The 25927-nt window shown below is 40.0% G+C and overlaps 1 protein-coding gene, 1 long non-coding RNA gene and 1 other non-coding gene across 3 annotated transcripts; all 3 read left to right on the forward strand.

Moving 5' to 3' along the window:
* Positions 1 to 11282: 11282 nt before the first annotated feature.
* Positions 11283 to 11388, forward strand: LOC122039127. The gene has a single exon (XR_006128022.1). It is a non-coding gene; the product is annotated as a small nucleolar RNA R71 (small nucleolar RNA).
* Positions 11389 to 19943: 8555 nt separating this feature from the next.
* Positions 19944 to 20571, forward strand: LOC122003298. Its single transcript, XM_042558540.1, has 2 exons — positions 19944 to 20509; positions 20556 to 20571. The coding sequence occupies exons 1-2, from the start codon at positions 19944 to 19946 to the stop codon at positions 20569 to 20571; spliced, it is 582 nt and encodes a 193-aa protein (XP_042414474.1).
* Positions 20572 to 20639: 68 nt separating this feature from the next.
* On the forward strand, positions 20640 to 22538 carry LOC122010069. The gene is made up of 5 exons (XR_006119778.1): positions 20640 to 20800; positions 20997 to 21059; positions 21202 to 21260; positions 21443 to 21542; positions 22460 to 22538. It is a non-coding gene; the product is annotated as an uncharacterized LOC122010069 (long non-coding RNA).
* The last annotated feature ends 3389 nt before the right edge of the window (positions 22539 to 25927 follow it).

Below are 25927 nucleotides of genomic sequence, written 5' to 3' on the forward strand. Positions count from 1 at the left end.
GACGCCGAGCCTAAGCACCGACGCCCTCTCCGACAGCCACCTCTCGCCACCACCGAACCTCCTCCTCTGCCCGTGCCCTAGGTTTGAGCTCACAGTCGACCTTGCCTCCTTTTTCTCGGAGACGCCCTATTCACGGCAGAAGCAAGCCCTAGATGAGCCCTGCCGATCTTCGGTTGCCAGCCATTGGAATTTTTCCTAGCCGGCCAAACATTTCTTCCCTAGACCTCACCACCGGATCCTCCTTCTTCGCCACCAGCCGCCGGCAGTGAGGAGAACAGGGGGTAGCGAGTTAGGTAAGGCAAAAAGGGGTATTTGGATTTTTGATTTGGATCCTGTGCTGAATTTGTTGGTTGATAACTATGGTACTTGTCACTGTTTTCCCACAGCAGCTTCTCCGGGTCTCGACAGTAAGTTCTTCAGGATTTGAGCAGCACTGAGGCATCAAAAAATTTGAGGTAAGGTTTAGGGTTTTTGAGCTTCGTGTATATTGATTAGGTATATTGGTGATTATTATTTAGGGTTTTTGCCCTAAATAGTTTTAAGGATTTATTTAGCAATTCATTTGAATTTTAGCTAAATAAAATATATCTATATGTTCGACACAGGACTTTGATTCGGGACGGTATCTCGACGAGTATCTTGATTGTCGGATTTGGACATTCCTATTGGAGGCGGGTATTTTTGACTTATGTCATTTGATATACATAGTAGTGAATTTAACAAGTTGCATTAATTATGTCCTTTATTTGTTTCGGTTAGTCACTACCCAATATCTGATACATGATTGATTGATTGCTTGATTTGCATCCCATGTATACTTTATTTGTTTATACATGCTTATAGGGGGTAGTGATATACCATGCTTCACCATGTTTAGGACCTAGGTTTTTATACCTTCTGTGTACCTTTGATTCGATATGATTCGTTGACCAAGGGTACACTTTTCTATATATATGGATTAGGTCAGGATGTTTTTATGGTTATTGCCATGCACCATTTGCATGATTGCATGCTGTGCGATAGTCCGCTCCATTATTGTTGAGCACATCGCCAGTTACATGGATCTGCACACACCATCACTCATGGGTTAGTGGTTGATTCAGGCAGAGTGTGTTGCAGCAGGGACTCTGTTAGGCACCGTTGGTCCGCTCATGGGTAGTGTGACACAACGTGTTATCCGGCAGGGATTCCTCCCCGTCATTGTGTACCGGGAGATGAGAGCATTGCGCTCCCCCATTTATGATTTGGGGTAGGAGGATAAGTGTACTCCGACAGCATCCCGTCCACTCGGTCACTCATCAGGAGTAGTGACGACATAGTGCACGGTTGTCACAGCCCTACCCACTCGACCTCACTATTGTGTGAGATGATCGACTGACATCAGGGGTGACCAGGACGCATCATTGGCATCATATGCATGATGCATTTATTGCTTGTGTTTGTGTTTGCTGCATTTATATGCTGCATATTGTTTGGATACCTATGTTTGACATGCATACAGAATTCCTATACCACTCGGACTGTTTGACCTTATACTCAGGTTCTGGTTAGTACAGTTTCTCTCCTATTTACTTCAGATGCATATCTTTATCTTTCTTATATCAGGAGACTGTACGCATGATTAGTGCTAGGTGTTATTTCCCTACCTTGTATATCCATTGTACCTGCTGAGTGTTGGACTCACCCCGCCTCCATTGTTGATATTTTCAGGTTGATGTTGTCAGGAGAGAGTTCCAGTTGCTGGTCCCTACAGACCTCGAGGATATGATTGGTTTTCTTTTGGTTTCTTTTCTGTTCTAGACTGTTTTGAACTTGTTATGTTTTGGATTATTTTACTTATGGACATTGTATGGATTTTATTTTGTCGATGGATTTGGATTTGGATTTATTCTACTACATGCCTGCCTGGACGGCAGAAGAGGTGAGTTCATCGGATTTGAGTTTTACGAGTGTAGTGGAGTAGGGTTGATTTCGAGTCAGGGTATTATCTTTCTGTTTACTAGTTATATAAACTGCGTGGAATGTGTGGTTGTATTTTTATTGTTTTTATTATTCCAGCCGCCTGTGGCTGAGGTATGTGAGGATGTAGAAAAGTTTCAGATTGTCCACCGTACAGGGGAGATGCTACCGAAATTTTCTCGGACAGGGACTCCTCTGGGGCGTGACAATTTAGTGGTATCAAAGCACAGGTATACGATCTTTTGTTTTCGTATTTTTGATGTTTGGGATAACCTGATACCAATTTATTTACTTGGTATCAGAGCGCCAGAGTTCGGCGACGCTTGTTGGATTTCCGTGTTTTGGATTTTCGAGATTTATCTGATACCAATTTATTGGTATCAGAGCAGGTTATGGATACCTGCTTTTGGTGTTCTGGATTTTTGGATGTCTATTTCGGTTTGTACGGATTTTCGTTATGGTTATGTTTCGGACTTCCGTTTCGGATTATATGCATTTCCGGCGATTTTCTCGTTCAGAATTTTGAGGTCAGAAGTTGGGGACTGGACAGCGATGGAACATCTCCAGACGACAAATAGGTATGATGTTTATTTTATGATAGTTAGGACATCTATTAGCACTTTATCTTTATTACCTGTCTGGTTGTTGTAGCCATATTACATGTGATGGGTTAGCCACTGATCTTGGTCGACCCTAATAGAGATCAAGGATTATAGTCTCTGGTGATTTTTCATATCATACCATCAGTAGTTTTAGCTTCTGTTACTACTATTAGGAGATGGAGGCACATATCAGCCTCTGCTATTGTTAGTTGGCTAATGGATGATACCTACATATTCTTGTTGACTTAGCCAGTAGAGTTTTTATACTCATATCTTTTGGATATTAGGGTATCCGATACGATGAAAATTAGTCATTTGGGGAGTTATCATGTTTGATCATTGTTGAGAATGATTTGAGGTTGAGGAATATTGTGAGATCAGATATTGTGATATGTTAATTTCTAATGATTTATGAGAGTAAATGTTATGTGATTGTCTGATGATCTATTACTAGATATTTGTTTGGATGATCTATTAGTGGATAATTATTGTGATGATCTATTATTTGGGTTGTCGTTGATGGTAACATAGTGAGTGTCATGTATGATATTCACAGGTTTGATGATTATAGTTGGTGATCAGATTATAATCGGGTGCTAGAGAGTTTACGGTTGAGTGTACTTATGGATTTTAATAAAATCTGGTTAGTTGTGATTAGTTTAACAGGATGATAAAGTTGATATTTGCTATCTCTGATATTGGACTATGTGGATAAATAATGATTTGATGTTTTGAATGCTAACTTGCTCTTATGGGGAGTAGAGATTGATTCATCTGATATTATGTGAGCTGATATTTTTTAGGATAAAAATGAAAGTGTCTTGATGTTCTTGAATTCTGACTTTATCTTTTGGGTCGTACACATTTATACATATGATTATTATGAGTTTCTAGTTGATTATACCCGAGTGGTTAGACATACATATCTGATTGTTTATTGGAGGTATTTGTCAATTAAAAACTATGTTGTGATATGTGCAGATGTGTTCGGTGTAATATTTGAGGTTTTATTATATTTGATTTGTGGATGCACTTGTGTCTATTAGGCTTTGTTGGAAGTATTACGTTGATTATACTCTTGGCATAGGTGTATATATGCCAGGTGAGGTTGTTTGAGGTGTATTGTCGATTATACCTATGTTGATATATGCACACGGGTTCGGTAGGTATTGTTGGAGGTATCACACTGATTTATACCTGTGCTATGAGTGTGTTTGGTATGTACTAATTGGATGATTATGTCGATCATACCTATGTTGTGTGTGCACGTGTGCCAGGTGTCTTGTTGGTAGCATCATGATGATTCTACCTATGTTGAATGTAGAATGCTGAGTGTCTACATTATGTTATTGGTTGTATAAACCTGTCAACTAATTCTCCTATTAGTGGGTGACCAACCCACTAGGATGATGATAGAGTTGACTATAGATTTGATTTGTTTACTAGGTAGTTTATACCTTTGGCTGCCCACAGTGATATGTGGTTGAGTGGTCTCGTGCAGCCTCTAGTTGGATAGTTAGGTGTCTTGGACACTTATGGATCGTTTTTGGTGGAGCGGAGCTCCCACATATACATATTTCGGATTGCTTGTAGAGGAGCATTGCTTCCATATCTATTGCAAATACATGTTATAGATTATTTGTAGTGGAGTGTTACTCCTACATATTGAGGATTTCTTGTGGTAGAGCGTTGCTCCCACATATGTGGTATTTTTTGTGATGGAGCGTTGCTCTCACACTGGAGGATCTATGCTTAGATGATTTATATCGTTGGTGATCATATTTCAGATTTATTGTCGAGGATCTTATGGATTGGGAATGTCTGTGATACGGACATTATGTGTATTGGTTTTACCATTAGGGCTTGCGGAGCCTTAGATGTTTTCATGGACTAGATGATTTGGGTATCCCTAGGATATTGGATCAGAATTCATTATCGTTATTGATGATGTGGTGTTTTATTCCTGATCTGAGGTGTATCACGTACACTATCTTTGCATAGTTCTAGAGATGTTTCGATGGAAACGTCTATATGTGAAGTTCAGTAGTGTGTATTTTGATTGTCTTCTATGAGATGTTTGAGACACACGGTCACCAGTAGGAGAATACCGTGGTTCCACAGGAGGACGAGGTTGTTACCGTTGGGAGTAGACGGAGTCTATAGAAGAGGCTCACAACTTCCTTTGTTTGGCTCGATATTTCCGGAGATACGTTGAGGGTTTCTCTCGGATAGCTATGTCACTGACACGTCTGACCTGGAAAGGTGTGAAGTTCACTTGGACTAAGGATGACAAGACCAGCTTCTAGGAGTTGAAGCGGAGACTAGTGTCGGCTCCGATTTTGGTTTTACCTTCTGGAGAGGACGGATATGTCCTCTAGACCGACGCATCTATTCAGGGTTGAGCGCTGTTCTGATGCAGCACGATATGGTAGTCTTCTATGCTTCTCGTCGATTGAAGGAACATGAGAAGAACTACCCTGTACATGATCTGGAGCAAGTCGTCATTATTTTTGCCATGAAGATTTGGCGATATTATTTATATGGCGTTACATTTGAGATTCTCACTGACCATAAGAGTCTCAAATATCTGTTTACTTGGAAGGAACTTAATCTCCGACGGAGGAGATGGATGGAGTTCCTGAAGGATTATGATTGTACCATTAGCTATCACCCGGGGAGAGCTAATGTGGTTGCCGATGCGCTTAGCAGGAAGTCCGGAGGGACTTTAGCTTGCCACCGAGTTGTGGTCACAGACTTGATTTAAGGTTCCTCCGATTTGGTCCTTGAGGGGTAAGGACAGACAGAGCAGGGTACTTTGGTACCATGGGTGCTCAGTCGTTGATCAGGACGAGGATACGAGAGCCCTAGGCAGCTGATCAGTATTTGCAATTTATTTGCAGCCAGATAGCTTCCGGGCAGCAGACCGAGTTCACACGAGACGAGGAGGGTGTTATTCACTTCCGAGGCAGATTATGCGTACTTCAGTCTCATCCGGTCTTACAGGAGCTACTTCAGGAGGCTCATCGCTCTCGATTTGCGATCCATCCAGGCGGGACCCGTATGTATCGAGACTTGAGATGTTTCTATTGGTGGAACGACATGAAGGACGACATGAAAGAAGACATCGTGGATTTTGTAGCTAGATGTCTTGTCTGTCAGCAAATAAAGGCCGAGCACCAGAGACCTGCCGGCTTACTTCAGCAGATTCCTAATCCTGAGTGGAAATGAGAACACGTTACTATGGATTTTGTGGTAGGTTTGCCGGGGACACGACGAGACCATGACGCGATTTGGGTAATCGTTGATCGATTAACCAAATCCGCGTACTCTTTAGCGATCCGGAAGACTGATTTCCTGGATCGATTGGTAGATCTGTTTTGCCGAGAGATTATCAGATCACGTGGTATTCCATTGACTATTATTTCGGATAGACCCCCGGTTCACGTCTCTTTTTTGATAGAGACTGCAGCAGACCTTGGGCACGCAGCTCTGTTTCAGTACAACTTTCCATCCGCAGACAGATGGACCATTAGAGCAGACCATTCCGACTCTAGAGGACTTGCTGAGGTCTTGTGTATTGGATTTTTGGAGGCAGTTGGGAGGACCATTTGCCATTGGTAGAGTTCGCCTACAACAACGGTTTGCATTCGACTATCCAAATGCCACCGTTGAAGTGTTGTATGGTAGGCCTTGTCGGACACCCACCCTCTGGATGAGGTTGGGAAGGCTCAGTTGTTGGGACCTCATAGAGCCTAGCATGAGGCAGAGTTGGTCCGTATTATCAGACGGATGATGTTAGAGGCGGAGGATCGCCAGAAGAGTTATGCTGATCGGAGACGCAGACCACTAGAGTTCTCTGTTGGCGACCATGTATTTCTGCGAGTTTCACCCGTGAAAGGGGTGAAGAGATTTGGCTTCAGAGGTAAGCTAGTTCCACGATACATTGGACCTTTCTAGATCTCGGAAAGGATTGGAGCGGTAGCTTACCGGTTGGCACTACCACCGTCTTTGGCAGGAGTGCACGATGTATTCCACATATCTATGCTGAGGAGATACGTACCCGAACCGACACATGTGCTGACAGATATCTCAGTTTCAGTACAGCCTGACGTCACTTATGAGGAGATTCCGATACGGATTTTAGACCGGAAGGAGAGTCAGTTGTGGAACAAGACTATCCGGCTTGTTAAGGTTAGATGGTAGTATCATTCGGACGAGGAGGCTACTTGCGAGCTCGAGGATATTATCCGAGCTTGATATCCCCATCTTTTCACTTGAGGTATGTGATTTAATTTACCGTTCAACATTTATATACTTTATATATGTTGTTAGTACTTGCTGATGGTAGATAACGAAATTTGGGGACCAAATTTTTATTAGTGGGGGAGAATGTAAAATACCGGAAAATAGGCGAATATGAATAAAGGAATTTTTGGAAATTTTCCGGGAATTTTTCGGAGTTCGTATGGACGAGTTAACGGGGATAAAAACGGAGCCCGGGAAAGCCTGTTTAGGCTACCCATTTAAGTGAGGAAAAGTTGATTTTTATTTATTTACTTTTCCTTTCTTATTTCTTTTCTCCCTCATTTTTATTTTATTTCCCCACATGCCATTCTTCTTCTCCTTCGCCGAATTCTCTCGAGCCCTAACCGGCGCCGAGCAGTTCCTTCTCCCTCTCTTCATTTCTTCTGCGACGCCGACGCCATTTTTTCCCTCTTCTATACTTCTCCCTCGCCGAGCCTTTCCTTCTTCCCCACCGAATCTGTGCCCTAGCCGTCAGCCACCCGAGCCTAACACCGCTGGGAGCCACCCCTTCTATAGCCGTCACCTGTGCCCTAGCGCCGGCAGCCGGCCTTTCCTTCTCCTCTTCTTCGAGCGCCGGCCACCAGGTCCACCGAGCTCTAGCCGCGTCGCCGTCTTTCCGACCCGACGCCGAGCCTAAGCACCGACGCCCTCTCCGACAGCCACCTCTCGCCACCACCGAACCTCCTCCTCTGCCCGTGCCCTAGGTTTGAGCTCACAACCGACCTTGCCTTCTTTTTCTCGGAGACGCCCTATTCACGGCAGAAGCAAGCCCTAGATGAGCCCTGCCGATCTTCGGTTGCCAGCCATTGGAATTTTTCCTAGCTGGCCAAACATTTCTGCCCTAGAACGCACCACCGGATCCTCCTTCTTCGTCACTAGCCGCCGGCAGTGAGGAGAACAGGGGGTAGCGAGTTAGGTAAGGCAAAAAGGGGCATTTGGATTTTTGATTTGGATCCTGTGCTGAATTTGTTGGTTGATAACTATGGTACTTGTCACTGTTTTCCCACAGCAGTTTCTCCGGGTCTCGACAGTAAGTTCTTCAGGATTTGAGCAGCACTGAGGCATCGAAAAATTTGAGGTAAGGTTTAGGGTTTTTGAGCTTCGTGTATATTGATTAGGTATATTGGTGATTATTATTTAGGGTTTTTGCCCTAAATAGTTTTAAGGATTTATTTAGCAATTCATTTGAATTTTAGCTAAATAAAATATATCTATATGTTCGACACAGGACTTTGATTCGGGACGGTATCTCGACGAGTATCTTGATTGTCGGATTTGGACATTCCTATTGGAGGCGGGTACTTTTGACTTATGTCATTTGATATACATAGTAGTGAATTTAACAAGTTGCATTAATTATGTCCTTTATTTGTTTCGGTTAGTCACTACCCAATATCTGATATATGATTGATTGATTGCTTGATTTGCATCCCATGTATACTTTATTTGTTTATACATGCTTATAGGGGGTAGTGATATACCATGTTTCACCATGTTCAGGACCTAGGTTTTTATTCCTTCTGTGTACCTTTGATTCGATATGATTCGTTGACCTAGGGTGCACTTTTCTATATATATGGATTAGGTCAGGATGTTTTTATGGTTATTGCCATGCACCATTTGCATGATTGCATGCTGTGCGATAGTCCGCTCCATTATTGTTGAGCACATCGCCAGTTACATGGATCTGCACACACCACCACTCATGGGTTAGTGGTCGATTCAGGCAGAGTGTGTTGCAGCAGGGACTCTGTTAGGCACCGTTGGTCCGCTCATGGGTAGTGTGACACAACGTGTTATCCGGCAGGGATTCCTCCCCGTCATTGTGTACCGGGAGATGAGAGCATTGCGCTCCCCCATTTATGATTTGGGGTAGGAGGATAGGTGTACTCCGACAGCATCCCGTCCACTTGGTCACTCATTATGAGTAGTGACGACAGAGTGCACGGTTGTCACAGCCCTACCCACTCGGCCTCACTATTGTGTGAGATGATCGACTGGCGTTAGGGGTGACCAGGACGCATCATTGGCATCATATGCATGATGCATTTATTGCTTGTGTTTGTGTTTGCTGCATTTATATGCTGCATATTGTTTGGATACCTATGTTTGACATGCATACAGGATTCCTATACCACTCGGACTGTTTGACCTTATACTCAGGTTCTGGTTAGTACAGTTTCTCTCCTGTTTACTTCAGATGCATATCTTTATCTTTCTTATATCAGGAGACTGTACGCATGATTAGTGCTAGGTGTTATTTCCCTACCTTGTATATCCATTGTACCTGCTGAGTGTTGGACTCACCCCGCCTCCATTGTTGATATTTTCAGGTTGATGTTGTCAGGAGAGAGTTCCAGTTGCTGGTCCCTACAGACCTCGAGGATATGATTGGTTTTCTTTTGGTTTCTTTTCTGTTCTAGACTGTTTTGAACTTGTTATGTTTTGGATTATTTTACTTATGGACATTGTATGGATTTTATTTTGTCGATGGATTTGGATTTGGATTTATTTTACTGCATGCCTGCCTGGACTGCAGAAGAGGTGAGTTCATCGGATTTGAGTTTTACGAGTGTAGTGGAGTAGTGTTGATTTCGAGTCAGGGTATTATCTTTCTGTTTACTAGTTATATAAACTGCGTGGAATGTGTGGTTGTATTTTTATTGTTTTTATTATTCCAGCCGCCTGTAGCTGAGGTATGTGAGGATGTAGAAAAGTTTCAGATTGTCCACCGTACAGGGGAGATGCTGCCGAAATTTTCTCGGACAGGGACTCTTCTGGGGCGTGACAAAAAATAATGTGGAGGAGAAGTTACCAAATGATGCGTGCCAAATGTCCATGTCATGAACTTCTCCATCATGTAGTTGCACTCCTCCTAATCTTTGAGTCCCATAAAAGAAAATAGACAACAAAAATTATGTAGAGGATACAAATTTATTATAAAGAAAGAAATGAAACTAGAAAGAAACTGAAAATATGAATAAAAACAAGATTGAAGAACTTGGGTTATCTCTTAAGAAGCGCTTGTTTAAGGTCATTAGCTCGACCACCTCATCATATTCATCTAAATCTCGCTCTTGGAGGGGTAAGATATTTTAACACCCTCCTACAAAGGGCTCTTATTATGGAGAGAGCTTCCAATATAGGAATTACAAAATGAAGTATTGCTCTCTCCATCTTCGTCTTCTTTGAAGTTCTCTTAGGTGGTCGAAGACGGTTCAGTGTGGGCTTCCAATTATTAGCCCAAGTGAAATCTGTACATGCAAAGAAAATACAAATCTCCGACAAACATATTAGATAAGATAGAGCCATAACCATATTAAGATAAGCAGAATAAGAAATAAAAACTGAAATGTCTAAACATGTAGATGTGACTTCCTCTAAATCAAATGATGGTTCTAACTCTAGCTCAGGTGTTGATGATATCAATGATGGTGATTCTTGAGACTCTGCTAGCTCTACAAAAGTCCCTACACATTGTTCCACAACATGATCAATTCTTACAACCTTAAAGGTTTTGTGGACAAAGGTGGTGATTCTTGAGATGCTGCTTCCACAACACAGCTCCCTACATATTCTTCCATATCATCATCATCAACACATACATCAAAAAATAAATCAACATCTATATCCTTAATAGGAGAATCAATAATAAGAGGATCAATAACTTCACTTGTAGTTTTAAATTGATCTACCACATCACATTCATCATATGAAAATTTAATGTCACTATAACACCCTATAAAATTTGAAGGCAGATCTGAAAACTTATTTATCACTGCATTATCAATAAAATCCTCATCTGAAGAATCCTCATCTTCATATACATTCAAAAACCTGCACTCAACTATATTAGTGTCACAGGATTTGCCGAAGTCTTTATTTTCATTGACCCCCACTAACCTTTGTGGAAAAGGAACCCTTAGTGAAGGTCCTGGGAAAGATTGAACTTCCTTTTTCCCAAATTCCCTTTAAGCTTTTGGAGGAGGTCCAACTTGCTTATCTAGTGTTGGTGTGATCAATAACCCAACATCATCACACTTTTCACTAGATCTTGTCTACGAAAGAGGGAGATCTCCATTAAACCATTTTGAAACAATACTTTCAATCTTTGCCCCCAAATGTTTGAACTCCCCGTTCTGTGACTTGTGATTCTCAAAACTTATAGATGGTTGAGTTACAATTTGTTTGACAGGCTCTATAGCATTTATGTCTTGCACTTCATGAATGTTTGAGGAAAATTTCATCCAACTTATGTTCGACCATTCATGGAGGTTCAATGTCACTTGATCAATTAACAAATATGCTTCATCTACACTTTTGCCCATAAAAGATCCTCCAGCTGATGAATCCAATAAACTCTTGTCTGAGAAAGAAATTCCCCCATAGAATATGTGCAGAATCAACCATTTTTCAAAACTATGATGAGGGCACTGTCTTTGAAGACTCTTGAATCTATCCCATGCTTCAAATAATGATTCTCCATATGTCTGAGCAAAATTTGTTATACAATTCCTCATATACACTGTTCTGCTTGGAGGGAAAAAATGATTCAGAAATTTCTTCTCCAATTGCTCCCAACTTGTGATACTTTGAGATGGAGAGAATATAACCAAGTCCTTGCTTTATCCTTGATACTGAAAGGAAATGCCATCAATTGAACTACATCTGCTGACACTCCTTCACATTTCACCATATCACAAATCTATAAAACTGTTTCAAGATGCAGATAAGGACTTTCTGATACTTCTCCTCCAAATTTGTGACCTTGTATCATGGAAATTAACTCAGGGTCTAGTTGGAAACTTTCCGCTTTAATTTGATGTTGCACAATGGGAGATAAAAATATTACAGAAAATGGTGTAGAAAAATTTCTCATGGGCCTGCTTGACATGTTAGTGCTCATGGACATTCAAGAAAAAAAATATTAGAAGAAAAAAATTGAAGAATTAAAGATAAGAAATAAAATGAAATATGAAAAGCAAGAAAGAAAATACAGAATTTAAATTGCAAGAAAGAAAGTGCATAATGAAAACAAGAAAGAAAAGATAAAAGGAAAAAGAAAAATGTCTAGAATAATTCATATGCTAATCAACTAATGTATTTATAATTTCTTGTTATTTCTGATGCCTTTATGAAGTTTGATCTTCTCATACACAAGAACAATATTGCAAGATATGTTTACAAAAGAAAAGTAGAGAAAAAAATTTAAATCAAAAGAAAAATAGAGAAAAGCTATATGTCAATAAACATAGATTATGCTAATGAAATACAAGTAGATGTGCGCCAAGATATGCGTAAAAGTGTATATAATCTACGCACATCAACTGGCTGATTTCGTCATAAGGTCTAAGGGAGGTAACCGTCCCCTGGGTCGTATCTATCTCTAAAGTCGAGAAGATATATGTCAGGACATGACAATAAGACATGTGGACTACAAGGGACGTAATAAGATTAGCCGCATGAATGATGTTATGAAACATGTGTAATGCTATGTCTATATCTAAACGCTGACATAAGGCATACAAAAAGAAGGAATGAGAGAGACAGATCTTCGGGACGTTTTGAGATGTGATCGGCAAAATGCATGCCGTCAGGACTCGATACATAATGTAGTCTTGGACCCTAATGGAAAATGACCTGAAGTCAGAAACTATAGGTGGTCTCTCCTCCCCATAAAAGTACATATAGAGTGTATCTAATGTAATGTGGGAGTAGGGCTCGCCAAATGTCAGATCCCTACTAGGGTAGCACAAAAAGGGGCATGCAGAGGGTCTAAGACCTAGACTAGTACGTATCAAGGCAGGGATAAACTGAAGATCCTTTCCACCAACTCTGGTGGAATAGGTCAGGTCATTAACCCTCTCAAGGTTATTATAGAACTGAGCACATAAGTCTTGATTTACTGCATTACTGCAGTAAACCAACTTATCAAGCTGAAAGTGCTCAATCATCTGGACCACAAGCTGACAATATCTAGAAAAAAATGTTGTACTCAAATATCTACATTTAATTGGAGAAAATGTATACTCAATAAACTCAATCCTATGTCACTTAGTGGGGAACCAAGGATCGGTGGATGGGGCACTATCGGAAGTAGACGCAATATTACGTCATTTCCTAATTTTAAACAAACATAGATATAACAACAAAAATGCACAACAAAAGCATATAGAAACATTTAAGATGGATTGGGGTATACTTAGGAGGCATTGTGAGGTTTTGATGAAGTTAGAGGGGAGAAACTCGAGTTGAAGGCGCCTCGGTGTGGTTGATTTGTGAGGAAAACAGCGAGAAAGCATGAGAAAACAACAAACAGAGAAGGCTCTGTTCGCTAGAAATTCGTGTGTTGAGGGCGCCTTTACTGCCCTTGAAGGTGTTGGTCCCTTTGGATGCCGGCAAGAGGGGAGGGGTGAATTGCCCTACAAAAATAAAACAACCTTTCTCGGATTTTCAACTAAGTTACTAGTACTTGTAATTAAAACAGAAAGAGACTAAAAGAAACAGACACAAAAGAATTACTTGGTTTGCAATCAGAGGATTGTTAATCCAAGGAAAGTGTAGCGCACTATCTGACGATCTTCTTCGGGTGAAGTAGCCTCTTTACAGCGTTGACAACACAGACAGAAAAGTAAAGCACAGAGAAATGGATTACAAGTGAATTGAATAAACTGTGAAGAACAGTGCTATATTTATAGTACTGTTCGGGGCGCCCCGAAAGGTCCGGGCACCCTGGGGGGGGGGATAAAATTTTATCCCTCAACGTTCAGATCGAGTCAAAACTCGATCTGGTCAAAAGTTGGGTCCGAGCGCCCGGAAGCATCCTGAGCGCCCGAAATGGTTCCGGGCTCCCGGACCAGGAAAGTCAACAGAATTGACTTTTCTCGGTCCGGGACCTCTGCCTCGGTTCATCTCGTCTCGGTCTGGGTCTTTCACTCCGACTCCACTAGCTTGGGTGATCTCGATCATCCAGAATAGGGCTCACCAGAACCCAAGTTCCAACCTTCTCCTCGAGTAGCCTTACTCCCCGGTTTCTCGTCCCTCGAACATCGCGTACGTTCTTCTCGTCCACCGGTGTACTCTTCCGCGGTCACCTCGTCCCTCAGATGCACCGAGTTCGTCGGCTCTCTCTCGTGCCATCCTTCTCATTAGCCGCGTCTTCCTCTCGACTTCCTGTGCTCCTAAGCTCCTGCACACTTAGACACAAGGATTAAACTAAACAAGACCTAACTTAACTTGTTTGATCACATCAAAACACCTTGGGGTTCCAACAGAAGCACCCTCAAGGTTGTATGGGAGGCGCCTTGTATTCGGTTAGTGGCACCCTAAGACGGGTTGGCGAGAAATTTCCCGCCGCTCTCGAGGGCGCCTCCTTTGTGTTGGAGGTGCCTTCGAGAGGCGCCTTGCTGAGGCATTTCTTCTTCTCCTCTTTTTGTTTTTGTTAAGTTTAGATTAAATTTATTTAATTAAAAATTAGGTTAAAATTATTTAATTAAAAATTAGGTTAAAATTATTTAATTAAAAATTAAGTTAAAATTATTTAATTAAAAATTAAGTTAAAATTATTTAATTAGAAAAAAATTAAAAATTTAAGTTAGAATTAATTAAGTGAAAATTAAGTTAAAATTAATTAAGTGAAAATTAAATTAAAATTAATTAAATGAAAATTAAGTTAAAATTAATTAAATGAAAATTAAGTTAAAATTAATTAAGTGAAAATTAAGTTAAAATTAATTAATTGTTTATTTAAAATGAAATTGATTAGGTCACAATTGATTTGTTTGTTTAAAATTAATTTGTTAATTTAAAATTTTTAATTCACTTCTAAATTTTACCTAGATCCATCTCACCCATTTCTAAGTTATCAATCAGGGATCCTTATGGATTTTGTGAGATGGTTTAATTTTATCTTTGATTTATGTTATGTCTAAGGACTAATTTACATTTGAGTTAGACTCAGGTTTTTCAATTGGTCAATTAAATACACATTTCAAAGATTGGCTTCCAGGTTATGGCGAGACACTAGGCCTTCTTGGGTATGAGATCATCTACCACTTCTAGACAAAGCCGTTCAAAGAAATTGGGTATTTAATTTTCCTTTTTGAAACTCCTAGGATTAACCAATCAAGTGTAAATTACGCCTGAGTCCTTAATCTATCCTAATCTAAGCATATAATAAAAGTAGAAGAAACAAATCATTCATCAAACAATTCAAACAATGGTCTTTCTATTGACTCCCCCTGGATCATAGTCTCGATATGGTCTATCAAGGTAATGAATTTGATCCTTGGGGATCCAATATTGACCAAGTCTAACTTGATTAACCAAGTTTGACTTGAGGACCCATGCTTGGACTAGTTTTTTGTTTGTTCTATTGACAAGAGATAGATATGAATGGTATTTATTTTTTGTCCTAAATTCTAGTCCGAATCGATTATATACGACCTTTTGTTTTCCAAGAATCAAATCAAGATTCTTGGAACCCAGTGTAAACCGTTCCAACGTAATCTTCAAATCCTTGACTTGAGTTTTTAGGTTGGAATTCTCCTCCTCAAGTTTTAAGATTTGAGTTGAGGTTTTAGTCTGCATAGGGTCAGTCAAGGATTCAGAGTTAATCACTTCTTTAAGGGTTGTTACCTCCTTTAGAAGTGATTTGATCTGAACGTTAGATTTAGCTAATTTATGCATAAGATAATTAACTAGATTATGCAACCGAGAAATACTTACATCGGGGTTAGGCCCTTTGGAAATGAATATGGATCCATGGCTTCTCTCTAATTCTACATCTTATTCGTTCTCACTTTCGGATTCGTTGATTTGGTCCCAGGCCGTCAGTGCAAGGAAGCTCATCTGTTCAAGCTCTTCATCAGACTCTTCTGATGAGGACTCGTCCCAGGTTACCTTCAGAACTTTCTTCTTTCTTTGTTTCTTTGCATCCTTTTGATTCAGACAGTTGGCTTTGATATGCCCCTTTTGGTTGCAGCCGTAGCAGGTTACTTCGAACTTCACTTTTGAGCTTGGTTGAACCTCCTTGGACTGGATCACCTTCTTGATGTCCTTCTTGTTGAAGCCATTCTTCTTTTGTAGAGCTTTCTTACCAAGTTGACGAGTTCGACTGTGATCTCATTGTCATCATCGTCTGAGTCTGGTTCTTCTTCTGACTCCGGTTCAGTTCTACGTCTTACTTTTGGTTCGCGCACTCTGCTTGTACCTGCAATCAAAACTATACCCTTCTCGGACGATTGAGCGTTAATTTATTCATGTAATTCAAATTCAGCAAATAATTCGTCAAGTTTAATTAAAGATAAATCTTTGGATACCTTGTAAGCATATACCATGGATGGCCATAAGGAATTCCTTGGAAAGGCATTTAGAGCGTACCTTAGGACGTCGCGTGGAGTTCGTTGAGCAGATCTTGTATACGGGCATGCAATTGGCTTTCCGTTTCACCCTCCTACAACTTTATATTATATAATTTGTTAAAAATGAGATCCCTCTTACTTACCTTCGCGTCTGATGTACCCTCATGTAGCTCAATCAAATTTTGCCACAACTCTTTTACACTTGAGAATGGACCAACTCGATTCAGCTCCTCCTTTGTAAAGTCGCATTGAAGGATACACGTTGCTTTTGCGTTGGCTTTTACCTTCTTTATTATGCTAGGTTCCCAGTTTTTGCATGATACAGGTTTTCCTGTGCCGACAAGTGGGAGCGAGATGCTGGTCTTGATGATCATCCATACCTCAAACTGAGTTTGGAGGTAGGACTCCATTCGATCCTTCCAGTAGCCGAAGTCTTCCCCGGAGAAGAGCGGTGGTCGGGCTGTGCTATAGCCTTCTTGATGGGTCATTTGAGAAATAAAGCTCGTACACAGAAAAATAAATGATAAAGATTCCAAGACTAGGTCTTGGATTTAGTAGTGCGGGTTAAAAAAATAAACACGCGAACTAGAGTGGTATTGCACCAACTTCGAGGAAAAATTCGATTACGAGAAAACTAGATCAGAAGGCGACAATAATACCAATTCCGATCGACTCCAAAAAATTGAAAATCACTACAAAAAAAATACTTGATTGGTGGTTGTACCAAATCGAAGCGACCCCGCTCTGTTACCAATTGTTGGATCGAGACGCACTAGAGGGGGGGGGGGGGTGAATAACGCTCGTGGATTTCACTTTTTGGTTTAATAGAAAAGCTCCAAGTGATGATTTGGATCATCATTCGGTCCTCCTCCAAATTGATTTTGCTGGACCATGTGGATTACTGCAGGCTTCAAAATTGTTGGCTTCAATTGGGGGTCGGGTGATACTAGACCATAACCCTCGTGCATAAGGTGCTGCGTAGTCCTTCAAAAGCTTATCATCCATTTCGGAAGTTTCTTGTTCTGTTTGGAGTTTTTGCAAGTTTCTTCTCCTCAGGTAAGTTCTATCAATTTCTGGATCGAATGACAGAAGTTTTCCTGAAAGATTAACTCTTCGCATGTAAGAACCAGATATTGAATAATCCAAGTATAGAGTAAAAGAAAGAGTTAAATTAATTTTTTTCTAATGTTTTAATAAGAATGCAGAAAGTAAAGCGAAAATAAAGGAAAATTAGTCTAGTATAATCTAATATGATTATCACTAATGTTATAGACGCAACCCCCGACAACGGCGCCAAAAACATGTTACGCTTCCGCAAGTGCATGGATACGTCGCCAGTAATAAAAGATTATCAATCCCACGAGGACTAGTTATAAGAACTAGCAATTGTTCGCGTAGAATTAGCTAAACTACCGATGGTTGTAGGTGAACTATTTCTTAAGAAGAAAAGAACTTGGGAAGTAGATGTGAGAACTAGTGTGTGTGTGTGTGTGTGAGAGAGAGAGAGAGAGAGAGAGAGAGTTTTACTTAGCTTGGGAAGAGCTCTAGGAGTTTAGTTTCGTTGTGGTGGTAGTTGATGTATCATGTTCTATCCTTTCCTCATTGTCAATCAACACGTACTCGTCGGAAGTTCAAGTTACTACCCTTAAGCACTAAACAGAGAAGATTCTTGTGAAATCCTATTACGATTAACCCCTGTCACTAGGACGCCTCGGTAGATCACAAGAATGCGAATCTGATCGGTATCATCAAGGATAGAGATAGGGGTTTGGTTTGGTTTCCTACTTCCTTATGTGGAAATTGCCTCTCCTTTCAAGGGTGTATCCTAGATGTCTATGAATGGGTTATCCTTGTCACTAGGGCCCCTCGGGTATACAATCTAATATCTTTACGAAATTAGCAATTCTTACACAATCAATTAATAAAACATGGTAAGTTTCATGCATATCAAATAGAAACAAGACAAGTGAAATCATTCAATGAGAAAAAGGCATAAACATGAGTCTTACATCAATACATATCCACAACTACTCCTTGATCCTAGAATAAAAAATCTACTCCATAGAGAGGGAAAAGAGATGCTTATTCAATGTTGTCCAGTGATCTTCGGATCCAATCCTTTGCTTATGAAGTTAATGTGGTGATGGAGATGATCTCAGATTGTCGAATGGAGGTCCAGGATGGCATGGAACGACACCAAGGTATATCTCTTTCTGACGGCTCGCCCTCTTGGAGAAGGGTTAAAGGCCCTTTTTATAGGTTAGGGCACGGGCGCCACACGACCCGTGCGAGATCCGCACGGCCAGCTCCTCCCTCTCTTCGGGTGGAGTGGCACGGCCGTCCGAGATCTGCACGACCAACTTCTTCTTCCCTTCGGGTTGAGTGCCACGGCCGTGCGAGATTCACACGGCCGTGTCTTCCTTCAGCTCGGGTCTGCATTGCACGACAATGTGAGGTTCACACGACCGTGTGCTTCTTGGCCACTGCTCGTTAGGCACAACCGTGCGAGGTTGCACGACCGTGTGCTGCTCTCTCTCGGGAATGGCCACACAGCTGGGCAGGGTTGCATGACCGATGTCAAGTGGCTCCCTGCTTTGCTCCGATGCATCGACAATGGCTGTTTTCGCTCCAAAAGTTATCTCTGTCAACACAAAACCAAACAAAGAGCAGATCTCCAACAAAAGAGTAATTAATGCAGAATAAACAATAGGAGAGATGATCGTGTAAACAATATATGCAAATTAAACAAGTGAATGTACGTTAAAACATGCATAAACAATCATAATATCTACGCTCAGATATCTGAGGATCCCCAGAGCCTCCCAAAAGTTGAAGATCTCATACTACAGTATGCTTCTAGCTAGACTCTCTCACCTGCAGGATCAACTCATGGAAAAATGCCATATTGTCTTATGCCGGGAAAGCTCAGTTCATCTCATCAGACCTATAGGGGGGTGGAGTGCTACTGGATGTCTATTTTACCCCTGCCCCAAGGAGTGGTTGACCACATTTATAACATCAACCAATCCTTTATGTGGACGACCAAGAGACGCCCCATTGCATGGTCAGAGATAGTCTGGATGAAGCTGAAAGGTGGTCTTGACTTGAGGGATTTATGTGCATGAAACCAATCTCTCCTAGCAAAGGTTCTATGGCGCGTATAGGACAAATAGGACACACTATGGATATGCTAGATGCACCACACATACTTACAGTAGGTGGGGGTATGGGGGTGGAAGGTTAGACACACAGACTCTCCACTTATTAAGTAGTCACTACAAGAAAAACCCTCATAGACATCGGTGGAACAACAACGGTTTTAAGCAAAAACCGATGTCTTTGAGTATTTTACACCGGTTTTTCCAAAAACCGGTGTCTATGAGCACAGATTTTCGCTCATAGACATCGGTTTTTTAGCTGATGTCTATGAGCGCCTTTTTTTTGGTTAATAGACACCGATTTTAACAGCGGTTTTTAAAATCCGATGTTAATGAACCAAAAATAATAATTTAATTTTTCCACCAGCCCAAATTTATAACACTTCACAAAGTTATCTCCAAACCTAAACCAATATCGTAAGCAGATTTTATTAATATGAAGCGGGCAGGCAGTGGCAGTCTGGCGTAACCGCGACTCGAACCGTCTGCCACAACGCCTCTCCTCCTACCTTCCTCTCCCCCCAAACCTAAACCCATTCCCATCGATCTCTATCGCGATGGCATCCACGAAATCCTTTCACCACCTGCTTCTGCTCCTCGCCGTCGCCCTCCTCTCCTTCTTCCGCCGAGTCGTCGCCGCCGCTCGACGCCTGCTCTCCTTTGTCTCCCTACTCGAGTTGTTGCTCCACCTCTCCTTCCTCCACTGCGGTCTCCGATCCGTCACGCTCGACATCGACCACGCGTCGCTGCACATCTGGGGCCCCAACCCCCACCGCGCTAGCCGGAACCCTGCCCTCCTCCTCATTCACAGCTTCGGCGGCAACTCAAAGTGGCAATGGGACCGCCAGATCGGGGCCCTATCCCGCTCCTTCGATCTCTATATCCCGGACCTCCTCTTCTTCGGCAGATCCCGTTCCTCCTGCGCCGACCGTTCCGTGGGCTACCAGGCGCGGTGCGTCGCGGAGGCGATGTGCCTCCTCGGGGTCGCCCGGTACTCCGTGATGGGGATCAGCTACGGCGGGTTCGTGGCGTTCCGCCTGGCGGAGATGGAGGCGGAGTCGGTGGAGCGCGTGGCTATTCTCACCGCTGGAATCTGCATGTCGCCGGAGCAGTTGAGGGTGATGTCTGCAAAAGAGAAGAGAGACGTGTGCGAGCTGCTGCTGCCGCAGAAGGCGGACGATCTGAGGGCCCTTGTCAGCCGGTCCATGTACCGCCCCCCCAAGTGCTTCACAAAGTTAAAGCACTTCACATTTTCTAAGGCTCTCTTTTCTATAGGGTTATTTAATCTAGTTGTTCTTCCATAATTCATCAAACTAACAAGTTATATGATACACAGGATTCAGTAACTGTTGTAGGATATCCACTTGGTGGAGATACAATCTCTGTGACAAAGGGTGTGGTATCACGAATTGAGGTTTGATTTCATTAAATTGTGATCATAAGCTTTTAGTATTTTTTTGGTGAATTTTATATTCTTGCTGAGATTGTTTTATAGATGATAAATGGCTGACTTAAGTGTTATCAATTTTAAGTTGGTTGAAAATTTTAGAACATGGTGTCCAAATGAGTTTTTTTAATATTAATCACTTTTTTTTTTGCTTCTGTTTCAGGTTAGTATGCTCATGGATCCTCTGATCTGCTTGGTATTCAGATTGATGCTGCAATAAACCCTGGTTGGTAACTCAACCTAGTTTCCTTGCTAGAAAGATAGCATTTTATTTTTTAGATAGTATTGCACCACTTTCTCTAGCAAGGTACAGATATATTCTTGTAAAAGCATATTAATGTTGTCAAAGAAACGTACTTGTTTTGCAGGAAACAGTGGTGGTCCTGCCTTCAATGATCGTGGTGAGTGTATTGGTGTGGCATTCCAGGTATTCCTTCTGCTAAATCTGCCTTTTATTTTCCCTACTTTATCTATTCCAAACTTTTCAAAAATCTTTTATAGATTAACTTTGTCCCAGAATAATGTTTAATGGAAATGCATCTGAGTACTGCTTTTGCACCTAAAAAAGCATTCTACCTTCTTTCATATCTCACTAGAGATTTCATTTAGGTTTTCAGATCCGAAGACACTGAAAATATTGGATATGTTATTCCAACCACTGTGGTTTCTCATTTTCTTGATGATTATGAAAGAAATGGGAAGTATACTGGTAAGCTGACATCTGAAAGATTCTATTTTGATAGATCTAGTTCAGAATGATTGTTAGATATAATTATCTAATGTTTTCCACTAGTTTGATTGGAGTTCCTAGCTAATTGATATAGAGAATGCAATACCTCTGATACCTATGACTATTCTATTCTGATTAAGCTGTAAGTATGCTAGTTAGACTACTTGGGTCCACTTCGCGTGATTATGACTTGTGTCTTCATAAAGATTTAAATTTATACCTTTGTCAGTTTGGTTGTTGAATTAATTCTTTGTATGTTATTTAAGGTAATATAGGTTTTTTTTTTTTTGCTTCTCACATCATATTGGAGTTATTCACTTTAATAAATGCATGTATAGATTAGGGGTGCAAATGAATCAAATCGAGCCGAATAATATGAAAATATTGATATTTGAGTTCAAACTCAAAAAATATATATGATATTCGAAGCTTGAAAATACAAATAATTTTATCTCGAGCTCGATTCAAAATAAAATTCGAGCTCGAGTTCGATTTGAATTGATTGAACCTTGATTTGAGCATATTCGAACTATAATTCGAAATGACTTAAATTCGAATTTTGTTCCAATTATTCAAATCTTAATTTGAATATATTTAAGTTAAAATAATGTTAAAATAATTAGAATTCAATTCGAGTTCGGCTCGCGAGCAGCTCGTGAACAATCTAACAAAATATTATGGGTTCGAATTTGGCCCGAAAAAATTATTGAACATGTTCGAGTTCTGCTCGAATTCAATAATTTCGAATACGAATCAAATATTTTTTGAGCTAGCTTGAAAAACTCGCGAATTGGCTTGATTCGTTTGCACCTCTAGTATTGATGTGCGTGTGTGTATCATATTTTTTTTATAAATGACAGTTAGATTTTTTTATTTTTTATTTTTGGCAAAATTAGGATTTCCTTCTCTTGGGGTATTACTTCAGAAATTGGAGAATCCAACATTGCGGGCATGCTTAAAAGTACCTTCTAATGAGGTATTTATGTTGATTTTCTAGAAGTCTGGGTTCTTAATTTTTTTTTCCATGCTCTGTAATATATTAAGATATGATATTACATAGTTTTGGTATATTTTCTACTTTAAACTGAGAGTATCTTGCTTGTAAAATCAAACAATTTGATATACTTGTGTGAAAGATCCGTAAACATGATTCTTTTGGCCTTCGGATGTGTCAAAAGAGTGTTCATGTAATGTTCCTTATGATATTATTATCCTGCTAATGATAATTTGATTCCCACATGTTGAATTTATCGGGTTTGGTTGTCATTTCAAAGCCTCATAGTTAAACACTATCCTATTGCTTAAAAAAAAATTATATTTGATTACACTTGTTCTTTTGGTCCATTTAATTCCTTTATACATCATTAGTATATCAGAATAGTATTTTCTAAAAGAATATTATGCCAATTATTCGTATCTACATCATAATAATATTTTAAAAAAAAAAACACATTACATTAATATCTATTTTCATAAATGAGCCATAGTTAGAAGTTAGAACAATAAGTGATTCAGCTAGAGTCTAGAATAGGTAAATCCTATTTCATTTCTTATAATGTCATATGGTTCCCATTGGCTTTCTCAACCAGTATCTTATAAGCGTGTAAATAAAATTGACTAAACCTGAGTGTCTAAGCGTGCAACTAATGTACATATTTCATCAGGAGCCTTCTCTGCATGCAGCTGTGATGCTTGAACTAGCATCCTACTGCTATTTGCTTTCCATTCCACCAATGTTACGTAAGTATGGTTTTCATCTTGTTTTGTCTGGAAATCGTTACTACATTTCTGATCAGGTACTCGATTGCATGTCAAATTCATCTTCATATTGAAACTTGTCTTAGATATTTAAAGCATGTTCAAAGTTTTATGTGCTAATTGTAAAACATTCATTCTGTAAAATGTAGAGACAACATGCGATTCGAGCTTACAGGAATGCACTCTTCGTTTACAGAGAAAATGGTTGGAGTTATATATCTGATCATGTTCACTACAATGTTGGAAGGTTCTCTATGCTTTGTTTGTATATTTGTGCATTTATCTTTGATGCTTTTCACCTTATCTCCTTCCATTTACTTACGTGGTATTCTTTTATTGGAGTTCTTGATTTGGCTATCAAGCATATGCTGGAGGTTTTGGCTTGCAGTCATCTGTCCCTAGCCACACAAAATGTATTCCTTAATGAATTTTCCCATGTTGTTCAGGTACTTCTATAGATTCTTCCTCATGATATTTTTGTTTAGTAGTTCGTAAATCTTAAAATCTTGCTATACCTTGATTCATCAGAGCATGGGAATGAAATTTGAGGTTTACAATCTTCAACTACCTGTTATCAATATGGCCTCACTCTGTAGCATGTATAATTCTTCTGTTTTTGTTCTTTACTGTAGTTAAGTAGACCAAATGATACTTTTGTTTGACAGATTAGAACAGTGGATGTTTTAACTCAGAAAACTAGGCATTTGAAGGTGAAAAGCGGTGAGATTAGGGAAATGAAAGGCGCAAGAAGAATGGAGCAGGATAGCAAGTTGAACATATTCTGATTCTCATAATTTAATGTAGCCTCAGCTTGATTTTTGACTCACGATGTTCTACCTTGATGTGTTGTTAAAAGAATATTCTACCTTGATTCTGATATCTATTAGCTTTTGATGTAAAAAGAATGTGTTTGTATTTTATGGATACTGTTGTAAGAAGAATATTTATGTAATTTATGAATATTTATGTATTTTATGGATCCTATTGAATGAAGAATATTTGAGTAATTTGTGAATATTTGTGTATTTTTTTTGTTACTGTGGGTTTTTCACTGTTTCGGAAATCAAATTTGTGTTGTTAAAAAATACTGATATTATATTGAATTTCCACCGCTGCAAAATCGGTGTCATTAACTAATATTTACATCGATCGTATACCGCTGCCAAAATTGGTGTTATTAACATATAATATTACATCGGTTTTACATCGTTGATGAAACAGTGTCGTTAAGTGATACTACACCAGTTAATAATCGATTCTAACACCGGTGTCGTTAAGTGATACTACATCGGTTTTAACCCGATGTCTAAAATGGCAGACCTTTTACATCGCCTTCATAGACATCAATCGAAAATGTAATAGACACCGGTGGAAAACCGATGTCTATGAGGGTTTTTGTTGTAGTGAGTTGGTGCACATCATCGATAGTATCCTTGGCATGATAGACAATCTAGAGGCAACAAGATAGATCCTATCTTTATGGTTCAATCAGGAGAGAGACGGTGTCAGTAAGGCATATGATCATTTCAAAGACACCAAAGCTAGGAGGCCCTAGGCAGCCACAGTATGACAGAAGAACCTCCAACCAAGTCATGCTTTACAGTGTGGCTTTTGGCACATGGGAGGCTCCCAGTGCCAGCTGGATAGGATTTCCTAGAGGATAAACTGTGCACTTTCTGTCGACATGATGAGGAGACACTGGATCATGTCTGTAATGACCACTCTTCTTACTACTACTACTACTCTCTAAGAGTGACCGTTACTTATCTACTAATTCTACTTAATCGGTATAATTAAAAACCACGAGGAATCCCTACCGAAAAATTTCGGCAGAGTCTCCCCTGTACCGGTGACCAAATCATCAATACAAACAAACTATACTCAGCCACAGGCGGCTGGAACATATATTTTCACAACCACACAGTATAATATCACAAATAAAAGAAGGAAACTACCCTAACAATAGCAAACAACAATATCACTCCATCAATAGAACCCAACTACAAATGCGGAATAAACTTAATTACAATCTTAACTCATAATAGCATTTAAAGAAAACTAAAAGAACTCTAAACAGGAAAGTCTTAACAATTCCTTGGCAAACTCTTGATCTCCCCATAGTCCAGCCATCACACACCTTCATCACCACCACCTTGTCGCCTTCCTTGCTAAATCTTTTCCTTTCCTTTATCTGCAATAGGAGGAAGTGCAGTCTATAAGCATAAAGCTTAGTGAGCGCTATCTACTCACAAAAACTCTATATGCAAGTATATAAATAAAAACATGATAAAACTGAATGCTAACATATAAAATTACTCATGCTCATAAATAGCAAAGGAAATCATGCTAACTGAAATGCTAATCATTGTATAGCTAATTATGCTCATAAACCAATGAAAGAAGCATACTAAACATGTAAAGCTACTAAACATGTAAAGCTACTAAACATGTAAAACTACTAAACATGCTGAATAATCTAGTAGCAAGAAACAAATAAACTACTACTGCATGCTTCAAATAACAAGAAACTAAACTTTCTAATTCTAAACATATTTGAAGCTTGTTTCAATTGTTTAAAAACTTATACTTTAATACTTCAAAATAAT

This window comes from Zingiber officinale, chromosome 1A (assembly GCF_018446385.1).
Source record: "Zingiber officinale cultivar Zhangliang chromosome 1A, Zo_v1.1, whole genome shotgun sequence".
NCBI lineage: Eukaryota > Viridiplantae > Streptophyta > Magnoliopsida > Zingiberales > Zingiberaceae > Zingiber > Zingiber officinale.

What these genes read in the sequence shown, in the direction of transcription:
- LOC122003298 (XM_042558540.1), top strand. Translation starts at nt 19,944, where the DNA reads ATGGCATCCACGAAATCCTTTCACCACCTGCTTCTGCTCCTCGCCGTC.